The sequence below is a fragment of the Heterocephalus glaber genome, unplaced genomic scaffold (assembly GCF_053883595.1).
Source record: "Heterocephalus glaber isolate CG9 unplaced genomic scaffold, H.glaber_assembly_v1.0 deba00001509, whole genome shotgun sequence".
NCBI classification, from domain to species: Eukaryota; Metazoa; Chordata; class Mammalia; order Rodentia; family Bathyergidae; genus Heterocephalus; species Heterocephalus glaber.
In genome coordinates, this window is record NW_028258325.1 from 41,832,734 (window position 1) to 41,848,637 (window position 15,904).

The window sequence follows — 15,904 nt, forward strand, 5'->3', positions numbered from 1 at the left end:
TCTGAGGAGGGTTTTGTATTGGTCAGGTCTGGACATGCCGCACATCACTTCCCATACTATTAATGAGCTTGATCCCATGGTTACACAAACGGTGAAGGACTCTGGGGGAAGTGGCTTAGCTGTGTGTCCAGAATGAACAGGGAATAGGTTTTGGTGGCTACCCAGAGGCTCTACTACAGTGAGCACACCAGAGCCAGGCAGCCCCCGGATCAAGAAAGCCTTTGTGTGTCTGTCCCAGAGTGAAGGAATCTCACTGATAGCTGCTGTTTTGGTGTTACAGACAAACTCATGTGATCAAAATCTAAATAATTGCCTTGAACTCATCAAGCAAGTTGCCAAAGTACAAGGACAACTCTTTGGGATCCTCACTACAACTGCTCAAGAAGGTGAGAATAGCTGGTGCTTTCCCATCCCACCCCGCCTCCTGGTCTCTCTTTTCTTCGTGCTTTTTTGGGTCCTCTGACTGAGTTGGTACACCTAGATTTCTCTCGCTAATTGGGCATGTGCACTCTCTTAGGAGGACATAACGATGGTGTGGAAACAATCAAGTCACGCCTTTTGCCTTGGTTAGAAGCTTCTTTTACGGCTGCTTCCCTGGGAAGACCTATTGATAGCAAGGTCCCCTCTCTACAGGTAGGAGACTAAAGCACAGCCTTTGGCTTTCTGGAGCAGTGCAATAAAACTGGAACTTCCAAGAAAAGAAAAAGTTTAGAGCGTCACATTTTGGGGTTGATATTCAAGGTTTCCATGGGACAACACCAGCATCAAACAATTGGAGGCCAGACTAGAAAGACACTATATATACCCAGCTTAAGGCATCACCATCATGGTGTCTGGGTAAACAAAACATCTCTGTGTTAGGCTTTTTCTGTTGTCACAATAAAATATCGAGGCTGGGTAATATCTACAGAGGTTTATTTTGATCACAGTTTTGGAAGATGAAAGTCCAAATAGCATGGTGCTAGCTCTAGTGGGAACCTGTTGGAGGATGGCATCCCAGTGGTAGGAGACCACACTGCGGGAGAGACCATATGGTGAGACAGAAAGCCAGCATGCAAGGAACCAGGCTTGCTCTTTTATAGCAATTCTCCCATAAATACTAAGCAGAGTCCCATGAGAACTACATTCATTTCTTTTTCTTTTGTTTGGTACCAGAGATTGAGCTCAGGACCTTACACTTGCAAAGCAGGCAGTGGCACCACTGAACTTAATCCAGCCTACATTCATTCGTTTCTAGGGCAGTGCCCTCCTCAGTGACTTAATTATTTCCTATTAGGCCTGCCTTTTATTTTTTGTAAGGGGGAATTGAACTTGGGACCTTGCACTTTCGAGGCAGGTGGTGGAACCACTGAGCTAAATCCCTGGCCCAAGGCCTACCTTTTAAAGGTTTTTTTTTTTTTTGACATTTTTAATGTAATTTATGTGAAATGCTTCCAGAAATGTTTAAGGCCATTATACAAAAACATTCATTCCATCAAAACATTCAGTGGCTTCCTTCCCATAGGCCAGCACTTGACAAACCTCTTTTTTCAGTACATAGGCCAAAGTCTAACCTCACTCAACTCTAACCTCACCGTGCCTAGGGACCAAGCTCCCAACACGTAAATCCTGAGAGACACACTCAAACCATATGCAAACGATAGCAAGCAGTAACTTCCTTTCTTGCTATTCTTTCTTTTATTTGTTTTTGAAGACAGGGTCTCACTATGTAGTTTAGGCTGGCCTTATACTCACTGTGTAGTCCCGGTTGGCCTCAAATGCAGTGATCCTCCTACCTTAGCCTCTGGAGTGCTGGGATTATAGGCGTGTGACCTGGGTTCAGTAACTTTACTTTTAAATGTTTAAATTGATTTACATAAATTATTTTTTTTGTTTGTTTTGTTTTTGGTCCCCGAGATCGAACTCGGGACCTTGCACTTGCGAAGCAGCTGCTGGAACCACTGAGCTAAATCCCCAGCATAAATTCTTTTTTTTTTTTTTTTTTAACACTGAAGCATTAAGAGTAAGAAAGAAAGAAGGTATTATAAGATAGTTGTCAAAGGATTCCTGGTTGGAGATCACTGGGCAGAAAACCATTCCCTCTCCCATGGCACTGGGTAGGGGTCTAACCTTTTATCTCAGTTCCCTTATTGGCTGAACAGGGACAGTCATTTTGCTGACCTCATAATAGGGTCATTGTGAGAATATGAGAAGCATGCAAAATTACTTGCAGAGGCACATGGTAGGAACTCTACAGATGCCAGTTGTCATAAGCACTGTTTTCCCTTGAGGATTTTTTTGGATATTTCTCACATTTTCACTCATGGATGTTATTCTAGGTAGAGAGATGTAGGATGATTCTTTAGAAATCAAGTTATAATCTATATACAGTAAAATCCACAGATTGATAAATTTTGACAAATGCATGTGTACATGCAACTCATACCCTTACTGAGAGATAAACATTTCCATCACTCCACAGCACTCCTTGTGCCACCCTTGGGGCAACTACTCTTCTGGTTTCTGTCATTCTAGATTAATTTTTTTTTTTTTTTGGTACCGGGGATTGAACTTGGGACCTTGAGCTTGCGAGGTAGGCGCCGGAACCACTGAGCTAAATCCCCGGCTCCATTCTAGATTAATTTTGAGCTCCACATAAATGGAACCACACATTATGTGCTCTTTTGTGTCTGACTTCTTTTGCTCAGAGAAGTGTTTCGCAATCCACTCATGTTATTTCACGTATTCAGACTATTTTTTGATTTATATGTCTTTCCAGGACACGTTTGATAGAGAGAGACATAAAGAGCAGGGTCTTCGGGATCAAGATCTACAACAATTAAACTCCGACTCGAACTCAACCCATAATCAGCTCAACCAGGTCAAAGACAAGTAAGAGTCATGCAAGTTATCTTTTCCAAAAAAAATTGTTTTAAATTTGGGAGGAAAAAAAATGCTACTTATTCGAAAATGTAGACATTTTCGAATAAGTAGCATGCTGTATGTGTGTTTGTGTGTGTGTGTGGCCGCGTGCATGTGTGTGTTGAGAGTCAATGTCTGAGAGATTGGGACAGGATGTCTATGTTATTGTATGAACCCTGGTCCCTCAGTTCCATCTATGGGGCTCTGTCTCCACCATGGGCTCATTATCAGTGAATGTTCATGAACAAGTAAAAATTGTTAGTTGAAAATCTATTGGTTGAGAAAAATCTGTAGAGATTTCAGCCTGTAGTTGGCTGGCTCCAAGCCAGGACAGCATGGCAGAGGGGAACCGCTCACTTCATGACAACCAGGAAGTAGATAGAGAGTCAAGAGAGTAATAGGAGAGGGAGACATAACCTTTTGGGTCATGCCCATAGTGACCCATCTGAGCCAACCAGACCTCCTCTCTTCAGAGCAAATCAGCTATAAGCCCCATAATTCCATCACACTTCAAAAGCCCCACCTTTGAGCACAGGAGGTTTTTGGGGGACAATCAGATATCAACCATAACAAAGAGTAAAAGATCAGGAAAATGGGACAATTAAAAGGAAGGAGAGCAAAAGTACGAGGAAGCAGCTTGCATCTATCACCTATTATATTCTTTTAGGGACCTATTTATGTCAGACTGAGAGAATCAGAGTTTTTTTTTAAAAATAAACAATTCAAGATTTTGGAATGGCTATTAAGTATAAAAATGTTTTTAAAAACATTAAGCAATGCCAGGCAACAACAGATACCAAATCCATTCTCTGGGCAGAGTCAGGGTAGCAGTGTTAGGAAATCATTGCAAAGAAAACTGCAGACTTTGGGGTGTACTTGAGAAAGACAGACAAATATGTAGGAAACTTCATTTGACATGCAGTACTTAAGAAAAATTTATCAGTATGACCAGGCATGGTAGCACTTCCCTATAATCCCAGCTACTCGGGAGGGGAGGTTGAGGCAGGAGGATGGCAAGTTCAAGGGTAGCCTGGATAATTTAACAAGTCCATATTGCAAGATGAAAAAAGGATTGGGGGTGTAGCTCAGTGGTAGAGTACTTGCCTAATCTTCGTAAGTCTGGTTCAATCACCAGTACTATAAAAGAAAAGAAAAAAATCATTCAATAAGGCATTCCCACTACCACAGCTTTGCTACATGAGTGGGGCAGCAAGGAAGTCTGTCTGAGTGAATTCAGGCTTATGACACAACACTGAGTGGAGCTCTGCCTTGTTCTCTGATGAGATTTCCTTTCCTTTCCCCACAAGGAAAGTATCTTAATTAATTTTGCTTGATTATAAAAGTAGCACAAATTTCTTTCTCAAATGCATACAACTAATAAAAATGTAGTAATGAAAAACCTGTTGCCTTACCCCTGTCAACATTTTGTTATACAAGTCATTCTGGAAATTCTTTTTCATGAGCGTTTTTATAGGCATGATCAAAAATATGGTGAACACAGCTGGTGAGTGCCATCCAAGGGAAAGGTAGGCTTGTTTTTAAATATAGTGTGTCCTCATTCACCTTATTCACTGAATCTAGCATCATTGACATGTGACTCTTCTTTAAAGTCAAAATGACCATGAAAGGTAAATATTCTGAATTAATTCAGAACATCGAGGCAGCTGTGACACTGCATCTAGTGACACTCATCAAAGAGGACTTCCAGAGCTGCTTCAGAAGTAGCAGGAACTGTAGGATAAGCAAGTTTGAAGTGAGGGGAATATCCTGAGGGAGATTAATGGCAATCTATCTTTTATTGTAATGTATTTTAAAAATTTTAAACACTCACCATTTTTGAATTTTACTGCAAAGATTTTGTTTACTTTTGCCCCTCCACATGCACTCGTCCATTTTTCCAACTGGAATCATAGTCATTGTACAGTCACACAGTTGCGGCACCAGCATGTCCAGCTGTAACATGCAAAGAGCATAATTTATCTGAATCTCTACAATTTATTTCAACTCATGTCATTTGATCCTTTAATTTGCCACTTGTAGGTAAGAGTCCCTGTTAGGTGAAATATACAGCTAATTCCAAGTGCAGACTTCCATTCCAAACTGCTTTTCCCTTTCCTGGGGACTCCTTTCCCCTGGTTCTTGTTGATATCGGCACCCAGGACGGCGATGCTGCATATTCTCCTGTGCTACAATGAGACATTTTGGCCTTGTACTGCCCTCTCTGTTCTTGCAGCCCTTGGTTCCACCTGGGCTCACTTGTGCTGATGGTTCCTGAGCAGTGCCTTGTCTCGTAGGTTTCCTGGGACATTAGCTGGTGCCTGCTGCAGGTGACGAGGGCCCTCCAGTTGCCTGTGGTTATGAGGCAGGGCTTCAGGACTTGCTGGTCTTGATGTCTGTTAGCATTGACAGGGGCCAGAATTTCCCACCTCCCTTTCTTGTTATGGTGACTTTGTTGTTTCCCATAAGGGGCACCAGGGACCAAGAAACTTTTGTGAATGCATGCTCTTTTTAAAAATATTGTTTGGAAATTATTTCAAATGGAAAATTTGCAAGAATAGTCCTATCGGTGCATGCCCTACCAAGGTTGCCAGTCCTGCGAACACGCTGAATCATCCCGCTGCAGACAGGCAGCCACCTGGTTCCACACTACAAAGATGCAGAGGGCACCGGACCACCAGACCATGGTACGGAGTCCTGCTGCTCCTGGACCAGAGGTAGGGGCTTCTGAGCCTCTGTCCCACTGCTCCTGGTCCAGAGGAAGGGGCTTCCTGGCCACCATCCCTCCCCCTGCTCCCAGCCCAGAGGAAAGGGCTTTTGGGCCACCTTCTGGCCCACTGCTCCTGGCCCAGAGGAAGGGGCTTCTGGGCCACCATCCCTCCCACTGCTCCTGGCCCAGAGGTAGGGGCTTCTGAGCCTCTGCCCCACTGCTCCTGGTCCAGAGGAAGGGGCTTCCCAGCCACCATCCCTCCCAATGCTCCCAGGCCACAGGAAAGGGCTTTTGGGCCACCAACCCTACCACTGCTCCCGGCCCCTGTCCCACCTCTCCCAGCTCAGAGGAGGTCATCCGTGCAGGCACCAACAGCACCCCCCCCCAGTCAAAATGAGAAAACACATAAATAAGTCTCAAAACCAGACTTCCAGATCACCTACAGCAACCCCAAAGGGAAATGAGATGGAACACTCTGATACTCAACCACCTGGACCCACTGAACTGGCAACAAAAGGGGATCTGGAAAAAATGAAATCAGAAATAATTTCTCAGATAACAGGAGAAATTGTGCTCCTAGTGCAAGACATAATTAGTAAATCTAGAGAGGAGCTCAGGAACATGATGGAATCCCAACAAGGAAACAAATGGAATCCATAAAACAGATGCAAATAGATTTCCAGGACATGAAAAACTGCATTTACAGTCTACACAGCAGAATGAGCCAATGTGAGGACAGAATTTCAGATATAGAAGATAAGATTGCAATTAATGAAAAGGAAAAGAAAAATTGCTTCAAAATTATAAGGGAACATGAGAAATCAATCCAGCAGCTGCTAGATGATGCAAAGAAGAATAACATAAGACTGATTGGAGTCAATGAAGAAACAGGAGAGAGTGCAGATGACATAAAAAATCTCTTCACAGAAATAATGGCAGAGAACTTCCCAAGCAGGGGAAAAGAGCTTGACATACAGATGAGTGAGGCATATAGGACTCCAAATAGCCTTGATCAAAAAAAATCTACACTTAGTCATATAACTGTTAAGATTCCAGAAACTCAACAGAAGAACAAAGTTCTACAAGCAGTTAGAGAAAAGAAACAAATCACATACAAAGGAAAGCCCATCAGAATCACAGCAGACTTCTCAACACAAACCATCAAGGCAAGAAGACCTTGGAGTGACATATTCCAAGCCCTAAAACAAAACAGCCTCCAACCCAGATTGACATACCCTGCAAAACTATCTATCTTTCAAAATGGATGGAGAAATAAGATACTTTCATGATAAAGAGCACCTCAGGAACTTCATGAATACCAAACCAGCACTCCAAAGAATTTTACACGATATCCTAGGAACAGACATTGAGGATCACAACCCCAGGAAGCAAAGCAGAATGAACCCATCTGGCATGACAAGAAATTAAATGGAAAGGGAGAGAACCCAACAAAAAGAAAAAGTCATGGCAATGACAAGTCAATATGTTTCAGTTATAACCATCAATGTTAATGGTCTCAATTCACCAATCAAAAGAAATAGACTGGCAGAATGGGTCAAGAAGCAAAATCCAACAATATGCTGCATATAAGAAACACATTTAATTCAAAAGGAAACTCATAGACTGAAAGTTAAAGGGTGGAAAACAATACTGCATGTGACAGGAACCAAAAAAAAAGCAGGAGTAGCTATCCTCTTTGCAGATCAAGTAGATTTCAAACCAACACTGATTAAGAGAGATGAAGAAGGACACTACATCCTAGTAAAGGGAACAATCCAAGAAGAAGAGATGACAATCATAAATATCTATGCACCAAACACTAGTGCACCCAACTATATAAAACAAATACTAACGAACATGAAAAGTCATACATGCACAAATACAATTGTAGTGGGGGGCCCCAACACCCCACTGTCACAAATAGATAGATCAACTAGACTAAAAATAAGTAATGAAATACTAGAACTCAATCGAACTCTTGAACAGATGAACTTAAGAGATGTTCACAGAGTTTTCCACCCCACAAAATCAGAATACACATTTTTCTCAGCTGCACATGGGTCATTCTCCAAAATAGACCACATACTCACACATAGAACATGTTTAAGTAAGTGCAAAGGAATTGAAATTATCCCCTGTATATTATCAGACCATAGTGTGATGAAATTGGAGATCCATAGCAAAAGAAACTCAAAAAATTTCATAAACACATGGAAATTGAACAACACACTCCTGAATAACCAATGTGTCACAGAGGAAATTAAAGAAGAAATCAGACAGTTCCTTCAATTAAATGACAATGATAATACAACATATTGGAATCTATGGGACACAGTGAAAGCAGTCTTATGAGGGAAATTCATAGCAGTGAATATGCATATTAGGAAAACAGAACGAGCCCAATTAAAAAACCTGATGCTGAACCTCAAGCTTGTAGAAAAAGAAGAGCAGGACAACCCCAGAGCTCATACAAGGGAGGAAATTATAAAGATCAGAGGAGAAATCAATGCAATGGAGACTAAGAGAATGATACAAAAAATCAATGAAGCCAAGAGTTGGTTCTTCGAAAGAATCAACAAAATTGACAAACCTTTAGCCAACCTTGTCAGAAAAAGGAAAGAAAAGGCCCAAATCTATGCAATTAGGAATGAAAAGGGTGAAAGGACAACAGACCCAGCAGAAATCCAGAGGAACATCAATACATACTTCTAGAACCTATACGCCAATAAGATGGATGACACAGAAGAAATGGGCAGATTCCTAGATACATATGAATTACCAAAGTTGAACGAAGAAGACCTAAAAATTCTGAACAACCCAATATCAACCAATGAAATTGAAAATGTAATTAAAAACTTATCAAGTAAAAAAAGCCCGGGCCCTGATGGCTTCACTGTTGAATTATACAAGACATGTAGAGAAGAACTGCTGCCACTACTGTTTAAACTCTTCAATGAAATTGAAAAGGAAGCAATACTCCCAAATTCATTCCTGGAAGCAAGCATTACCTTGATCACCAAAGCAGAGAAAGACCCAACTGAAAAAGAGAACTATAGGCCAATCTCACTAATGAACATAGATGCAAAAATCCTTAATAAGATACTGGCAAACAGAATGCAGAAGATCATCAAGAAGATCATACATGCTGATCGAGTGGAATTCATCCCTGGGATGCAGGGATGGTTCAATATACACAAATCAATCAATGTAATACACTATATCAATAGAGCCAAGGACAAAAACCATATGATTATCTCCATAGATGCAGAAAAGCATTTGACAAAATCCAACATGCATTTATGATAAAACCCTACAAAAAATTGGAATAGATGGTCTCTACCTCAAACTGATAGAAGCCATCTATGAAAAACCAACAGCCAATATCATACTAAATGGTCAAAAACTGAAATCCTTCACACTCAAATCAGGAACAAGACAAGGATGTCCACTATCACCACTCTTGTTCAATATAGTTCTGGAAACATTAGCCATGGCAATTAGATAAGAGAAAGAAATAAAAGGAATAAAGATAGGAAATGAAGAAGTCAAACTGCCATTATTTTCAGATGACATGATACTCTATATAGAAGACCCCAAGAACTCCACCAAAAGTCTTCTAGACTTAATAACCAAATTCAGTCAAGTAGCTGGTTACAAGGTCAACACATAAAAATCAATAGCTTTCCTCTATAGGAATGACAGACTCACCGAGAGAGAATTAGGGCAAATAATTCCTTTCACAATAGCGTCCCAAAAACTGAAATACCTAGGAATCAACCTAATGAAAGAAATCAAAGACCTCTTCTCTGAAAACTATGGCACTCTGAAAAGAGAGATTGAAGATGATATCAGAAAATGGACAGACATCCCCTGCTCCTGGGTAGGAAGGATTAATAGAGTGAAAATGGCCATACTTCCAAAACTGCTATATAGATTTAATGCAATTCCAATTGAGATCCCAGCAGCACACTTCATGGACCTTGAGAAAACAATCCAAAAATTCATTTGGAGCAAGAAGAGACCCAGAATAGCAAAAGCAATTCTAGGTAACAGAGACATGGCAGGGGGTATCACATTCCCCAACCTGCAAGTATACTACTAAGCTACTGTGATAAAAACAGCATGGTACTGGCAAAGAAACAGACCTGAGGACCAGTGGAACAGATTAGAAGATGCAGAAACATTGCCAGACACACTCAACCATCTCATCTTCGATAAAGGAGCCAAACACCCTCACTGGAGGAAAGATAGCCTCTTTAATAAATGGTGCTGGAAAAATTGGGTTTCAACTTGCCAAAGAATAAAACTAGACCTATATCTCTCACCATGCACTAAACTAAAATCAAAATGGATTAAAGATCTAAATATTAAAATAGAAACTCTGAACCAGTTGGAACAGAGGTTGGGTAGAACCCTTGAAGACATCAGTGTAGGAAAATATTTTATGAATAAAACCCCAGTTGCCTGTGAACTAGCACAAACAATCAACAAGTGGGATCTCTTCTTATTAAAAGGCTTCTGCACAGCAAGAGAAACCACCAGCAGTGTGAAGAGACAACCCACAATGTGGGAAAAAATCTTCACCTGCTCTTCCTCAGACAAAGGTCTACCATCTCCAATCTGTAAAGAACCTAAAAAGATCAGATCTCCCAAATTTACTCTAAAAATGGGCATCTGAAATGAACAGACATTTCTCAGACAAAGAAGTAGAAATAGCAAATAAATACATGAAAAAATGTTCAACATCACTGGTCATTCAAGAGACGCAAATGAAAACAACACTGAGATTCCACCTCACTCCTGAAAGAATGGCTGCTATCATGAAATCAACCAATAACAAATGCTGGCAGGGCTGTGGGGAAAGAGGAACCCTGCTCCACTGCTGGTGGGAGTGTAGACTGGTGCAACCACTGTGGAAATCAGTATGGAGATTCCTCAAAGAACTAGGACTGGAAGTCCCATTTGACCCCGCTATTCCACTGCTGGGGATCCTCCCCAAAGAATTAAAAGAATCATACCACAGTGATATATGTGTGTCCATGTTTATAGCAGCACAGTTTGTAATAGCTAAAACTTGGAAACAGCCCAAATGCCCATCAACTGGAGACTGGATAAAGAAAATGTGTTTTTTTTATAAAATGGAGTACTATTCAGCCATAAAAAATGAGAAATTAGAGACATTTATAGCTAAGTGGATGCACATTGAGGTGATACTCTTAAGTGAAATAAATAGGACACACATGTATAAATACTGAATCGTTTTTCTGATGTGAGAAACTGAAAATGTAAATAAGGACTAAAATGTATAATAAGTAATGTGAAATAAAAAGAAAAGGGGCAAAGGGGAAGGAAGTGGGAGGGCTAGGGGAAAAGATAGAAGGGAATGGGATTAATATGAGAAAATGGAAAAATAGGAACAAAATCTTTGTAAATAGGGAGGACTGGAGGGGTTGAAGGGAGGGCTGGGCAAGGGTGAAAAATAAGAACCAAGAGAGACTATGTAAAGGTGCAGATTTCCAATGATGAATGTCATTATATTGTATACCTAAAATGTACCAATGATTAGAATGAATAATCAATAATTCAAAATAGGAAGAAAAGGTCCAAAGGGGTAGGGGTAGTGGGAGGGGCAGGGGAAAAGAAAGAAGGGAAAGGAAAAATTATGAGAAATGGGAAAAATGGAAATAAAGTCTTTGTAAATAGAGAAGGGTGGAGGGGGTGAAGGGAGGGCTAGGAATGGGGAAAAAATAAGAACCAAGATGCATCATGTAAAGGTACAAGTTTCCAATGAGAAATGTAAATGTACTGTATACCTACAAAGTTCCAATAAAAGAATTTAATTAAAAAAATAGTCCTAACAACACCCACACACACTTTTGTATGCATTTTGTCTTATTTGCTTTATAATTTATGTGTGTGCTTTATCTATATACATTGATACCTCTGTTGTTGAACTCATTTTGTTCCAACTTTGTGTTTAAATACCAAAAAGTTCAAGAACTGAATATATCCTCCCAAAAAATGTCAAACCAAATAATTGGTTCTGAGGCCCCAAAGGTACACTTATAAATTCATTTTTCCAGAACTTTAACAAATTTCACAATGCTTTCTTTCTGTAACTCTATCGTGGTTCTCACAGTTTTCCTCTTAGCTTTACTGCTCATATTACTAACTTTAGAAATAGAGTGGAAAAAAAAATCACGATGACAAATGTTTTAACATATTAACAGAGTGGGAGTGGCACTTAGACTGAAGCATCACCCCTTTGCGTCTCTAGTGAGATGCAATGCATGGTTCACTCTCAGCCCATACAGGTTTTTCAAGTCAGATTTTGGTTCAACTATCAAGCAGTTACCAACACTGAGCAGAGTTTTTTCAAACTTTGCTGTTCAAATAGTGGAAAGTTCAAACTTGGAGCTGTTGGACAACTGAGGTATTGCTGTACATGCTTCTTCCCTCCCAGAACCATCTGAAAGTTGCCTACATGAGGGTGCTTGCTGCTTTCCCCTGAATTTCCTGAGTTGTAGTCCACTGTGGTTCTGATTCTGTGTTTTTATTTAATGTATTCTAATTGGTAAAGTCTGTTCCCAGATTCTGTGGCAGCCAGCTCCCTCTTCCCCGGATTTCTCTCGTCTCTTTTTGTTTTTGGTACTGGGGATCGAACTCGGGACCTTGCGCTTGCAAGGCAGGCACCAGAACCACTGAGCTAAATCCCTGGCATTCCTCTTATCTCTTAAGGCCAGGTGCTGCCTGCCCTGGAATGAGCGGCCTGGACAAGGATGTTCCCCAGCTTGAACTTTGTGGAGACCAATTTGCTTCTTACTCAGTTCTGTTATGTAGGGCCGATGTGGACAGGTCTGCACAGGCTTGACCAAACCCCAGACGAGGAAAGACTGCCAGATTTTATGCGTGGGTTCTGGCTGTGAATCTTGTTTTCCCTCATCTTCTGAATCCAATCTACTAGAAGGTGCAGTGGATCTATTTCCAAAGCTCCTTTCACACTTGTCCTTTTCTCCCTATTTCACTGCCACTGCCCTACTCAAAGTGCTGATATCTTTGTTATCGCTGACATCTTGCCTGTCACAGTTGCCTTCCATTTTCGGGCTTCCCTGCTTCCATTCTTGGTGAACTTCAATTCATTTTCCAGATAGCAAATATACATAAAGTATGTCTTACTGTATCAAGTTACCCCTGGGCTTAAAAGCAGTTGATATCTTCCCACTATACTTAGAAAACAGTTCTAGCTTCCTTACCGCAGCTCTCTGAGTGCCCTTCCTGATCTGGCCCTGCCTCCACCCCATTCTCGTCTCATGCTGTTCTCCTGGGCCTTTCTTCATCATGGTGCCTGTGCTTTTCTGTTGGCTTGAGAGAACTTTGGTCTGTCATTGGGTCTTTGTGTGGCTGACTCTGTCTTATGCTTTGTGACTCAGCTTGAATGTCAGAGTCTGAGACCATCTTACAATGAAAGATCTTCCTTCATTTCTCTTTTAATTCCTTTCATAGTGACCAGCTTTTCTGCTACTAGCACTTACATATCTGGGAACATTAACAAACAGACCTGAGTGCACGTTTATGGTCCATCTCCCTCAGCAGACTGGAAGCTCCAAAGCAACCAGTCTAACATTGCCATTTTGATGCTAATTATGTTTCCAGCATTATGGTGGGCAAAGTAAGTTCTCAATAACTTGCATAATGAATGAATAAATCCTCAACTAAACATTTAACTAAAATATGTTAATTTGATTAAAACAGTTCTTGACAGATGAATGCAGTTCTCTCTCTTCTCTCTCTCTCTATGTCATCCAGGCAAGTGAAATTAGCATGTATATTTGTTTTTTATGTATATGTGCTCACATATATATGCTGTGTGTCAGGAGGAAAAATACTTGGTTTCTTCCTGTTCATACTTTCCTTCCTTTCTTGATCCATTTTCTTTGCTTCTTTTCATTTTCTACAGTTTCTTTTTGATAAAACATTCATTTTCTCATATTTACTTAAAACCAATAACATACTCATATTTGAATGAAATCACACTGATTTCCTCTCAACCTCCAGCACCTCTCAACCTCCAGTTGTTGTTACTTTGGCTTTCTTTTGTTTTTGGTACTGGGGATCGAACTTGGGACCTTGCACTTGGGAGGCAGGTGGCAGAACCACTGAGCTAAATCCCCGGCCCTGGAGGTTTTTTTTTTTTTAGGGTTACTACTTTGGCTTACTTTAAGATTTCAGATTTTTCGTTTATTCTTTCATTCATTTTTAAAAAAGATCTTATTTTAGTTGCTGGGGTAAAGACAAGTAAAATAAAACAAAATCTTTACCCTCAAGTACTTTATAGTGAAAATGTAATGAGTAGATGTGACAGAGTTCAGGAGAAAGGGAGACACACTGTGCTTGAAATGAGGGCAGCATGTGGAGTGGCCGAGCATCTGGGTGGGATGGAATTTTGGGTGAGTATCTGAGTGGCTGTGATAGGAATCTCTTATCCCCTTGTTTCTCAAGCAGCTTCACTATGCAGGTGAGGATTTGTGTTAGATTTTCATCACAATGACAAAATACCTGAGAAACAATTTAAGAGGAGGAAAGATTTATTTTGGTTCATGGTGTCAGTCCATGGTCACTTGGCCTTGTTGCCTTGGGCCTGTGTCAAGGCCAAGCATCATGTTGGGGGGCATATGGTAAAACAATGAGAGAGGGTAGAAACAGAAGAGTAATTTCTGATCAGTTGGATGTCAAATGTGCTAAATTCATGGTCCCACAACATCGGGAAATGAAGTTGTGAACCAAAGGAAGAAGTTAGGAGAGTTTTATTGGAAATAAGGGGAGGAAGAATAGCTCCTGAATTTCCAGGAGGGGTCCTGAATGGGTGGCCACCAAGGACCTTCATAAGGGGAATTTATACAGCAAAGTCACACCATGAGTACAACTACAATCAGCCTATAGGATTACAAGTATAGCTACTTAGTTAATATTGGTCCAGTAGAGAAGCGGGTCATGTAACAAGGCTACATGGAAAGAACACAGGCGATTTTGGGAAGGGATGGGTCCAGGTGCTCTGGTCACCCACTTGGGTGACTGATGCCTGTCTGGATTTACTTTACCATGTGGTGCTAATTACAATATAATTCCAAGTTATTGTTTATCCCTTAGGGAGGATGTAGGCCTGGCCATTGCATCTTTATCTTGAAGCCTAGCCTTCTTTAGATGCACCTCCAGCCACAATTCTGATGTTTTTATTTTTGTGTTGATTTTTCTTGAGGCCCGAGTTTCTTTCTGACTGTATATTAATTTTTATCTAACTTAGCTAACTATAGACATGGTAGTGCCATCAACTGAAGACCAAGCCTTCAATATATGAGGTTATATTGGGGACATTAAGATCTAAACAATAACAGGGTTCCAGAGTTTTACTTCCTGTTGCTCTTCCACTTAAAGGAATTGTATTTTCTAAGCCTCAGGACCGATGTGGAGAAAGCCTGAATGTACCTGGGGCAGATCAAAGAAAATACCCATGTAGTCTCATTGTATGAGGGCGACTTCATTTTCATACTGTGTTGTACATCCCACTCCCATTTATTTTTAAATTTAGACAGACCTAAAGGAAGAATGTGCTTATTATGACTAGCCTACAATAAAGAAAGTCCTTGAAACTAACAATGGCAGCAGCTATGTTGAAAACTCAAGGAACTTTGCTTGGTAACTGGTAAAAGTATGAAACACTTGTAGTCAGTGTGATTGGAGAAGACTTTCTTTATAGGTGAGCAAACAGATTTTTTATATTTAGGAAGTCTGGGAAAAATCACTCAAGTGCAGCTCCATAGTACAAGGTAATGAGACTAGATATTGGAATATTACTGAAAAATGGAGATTTTATGTGGAAAGGCAACCTGGAGATTGAGTGTAATTAGAGTAGATGGATTAGGAGGGTGAGAAAGAGGAATTGAACAAGTTTCCTTGTCTTTTACATTCTAACATTAATAGTTACTAATAGTCTTTTAGGGGTAGTAGCTCTGTGATTTTTTTGTGTTTGACACTGAGGAAAGGCTGCTAGAATGTTTTTGCATATATGTCCACCATAATATTTGCAAGATTGTCTGATTAAGTGCAGATGTCTTGTAATTTGATTTTATTTGTATTGAATTTGTATCATATGCCAAAAATCCCCAAGATAACCTATGCCTTGATTTGGAAAGCCTGCCAATTTTGAAAAATCTGTCTTTAGTTACTGATTTCTCTTACAGTCTGGGTGAAACTGGAAAGGCTCTTGAAGAAACCAAGAAGAGCTTGGCCATATCCCTT

At 40.5% G+C, this 15,904-nt stretch overlaps 1 protein-coding gene across 2 annotated transcripts in view; it reads left to right on the plus strand.

Moving 5' to 3' along the window:
• The window catches only part of Spata18 (spermatogenesis associated 18), a 56,634-nt gene that overhangs the window by 13,716 nt on the left and 27,014 nt on the right, over positions 1–15,904 (plus strand). For both annotated transcript variants that reach the window (XM_013073989.3, XM_013073988.3), the window contains exons 2-4: positions 281–386; positions 518–633; positions 2,759–2,871. In XM_013073989.3, the coding sequence (XP_012929443.1) occupies positions 281–386; positions 518–633; positions 2,759–2,871 (335 nt within the window). The remainder of the gene's footprint in view (positions 1–280; positions 387–517; positions 634–2,758; positions 2,872–15,904) is intronic.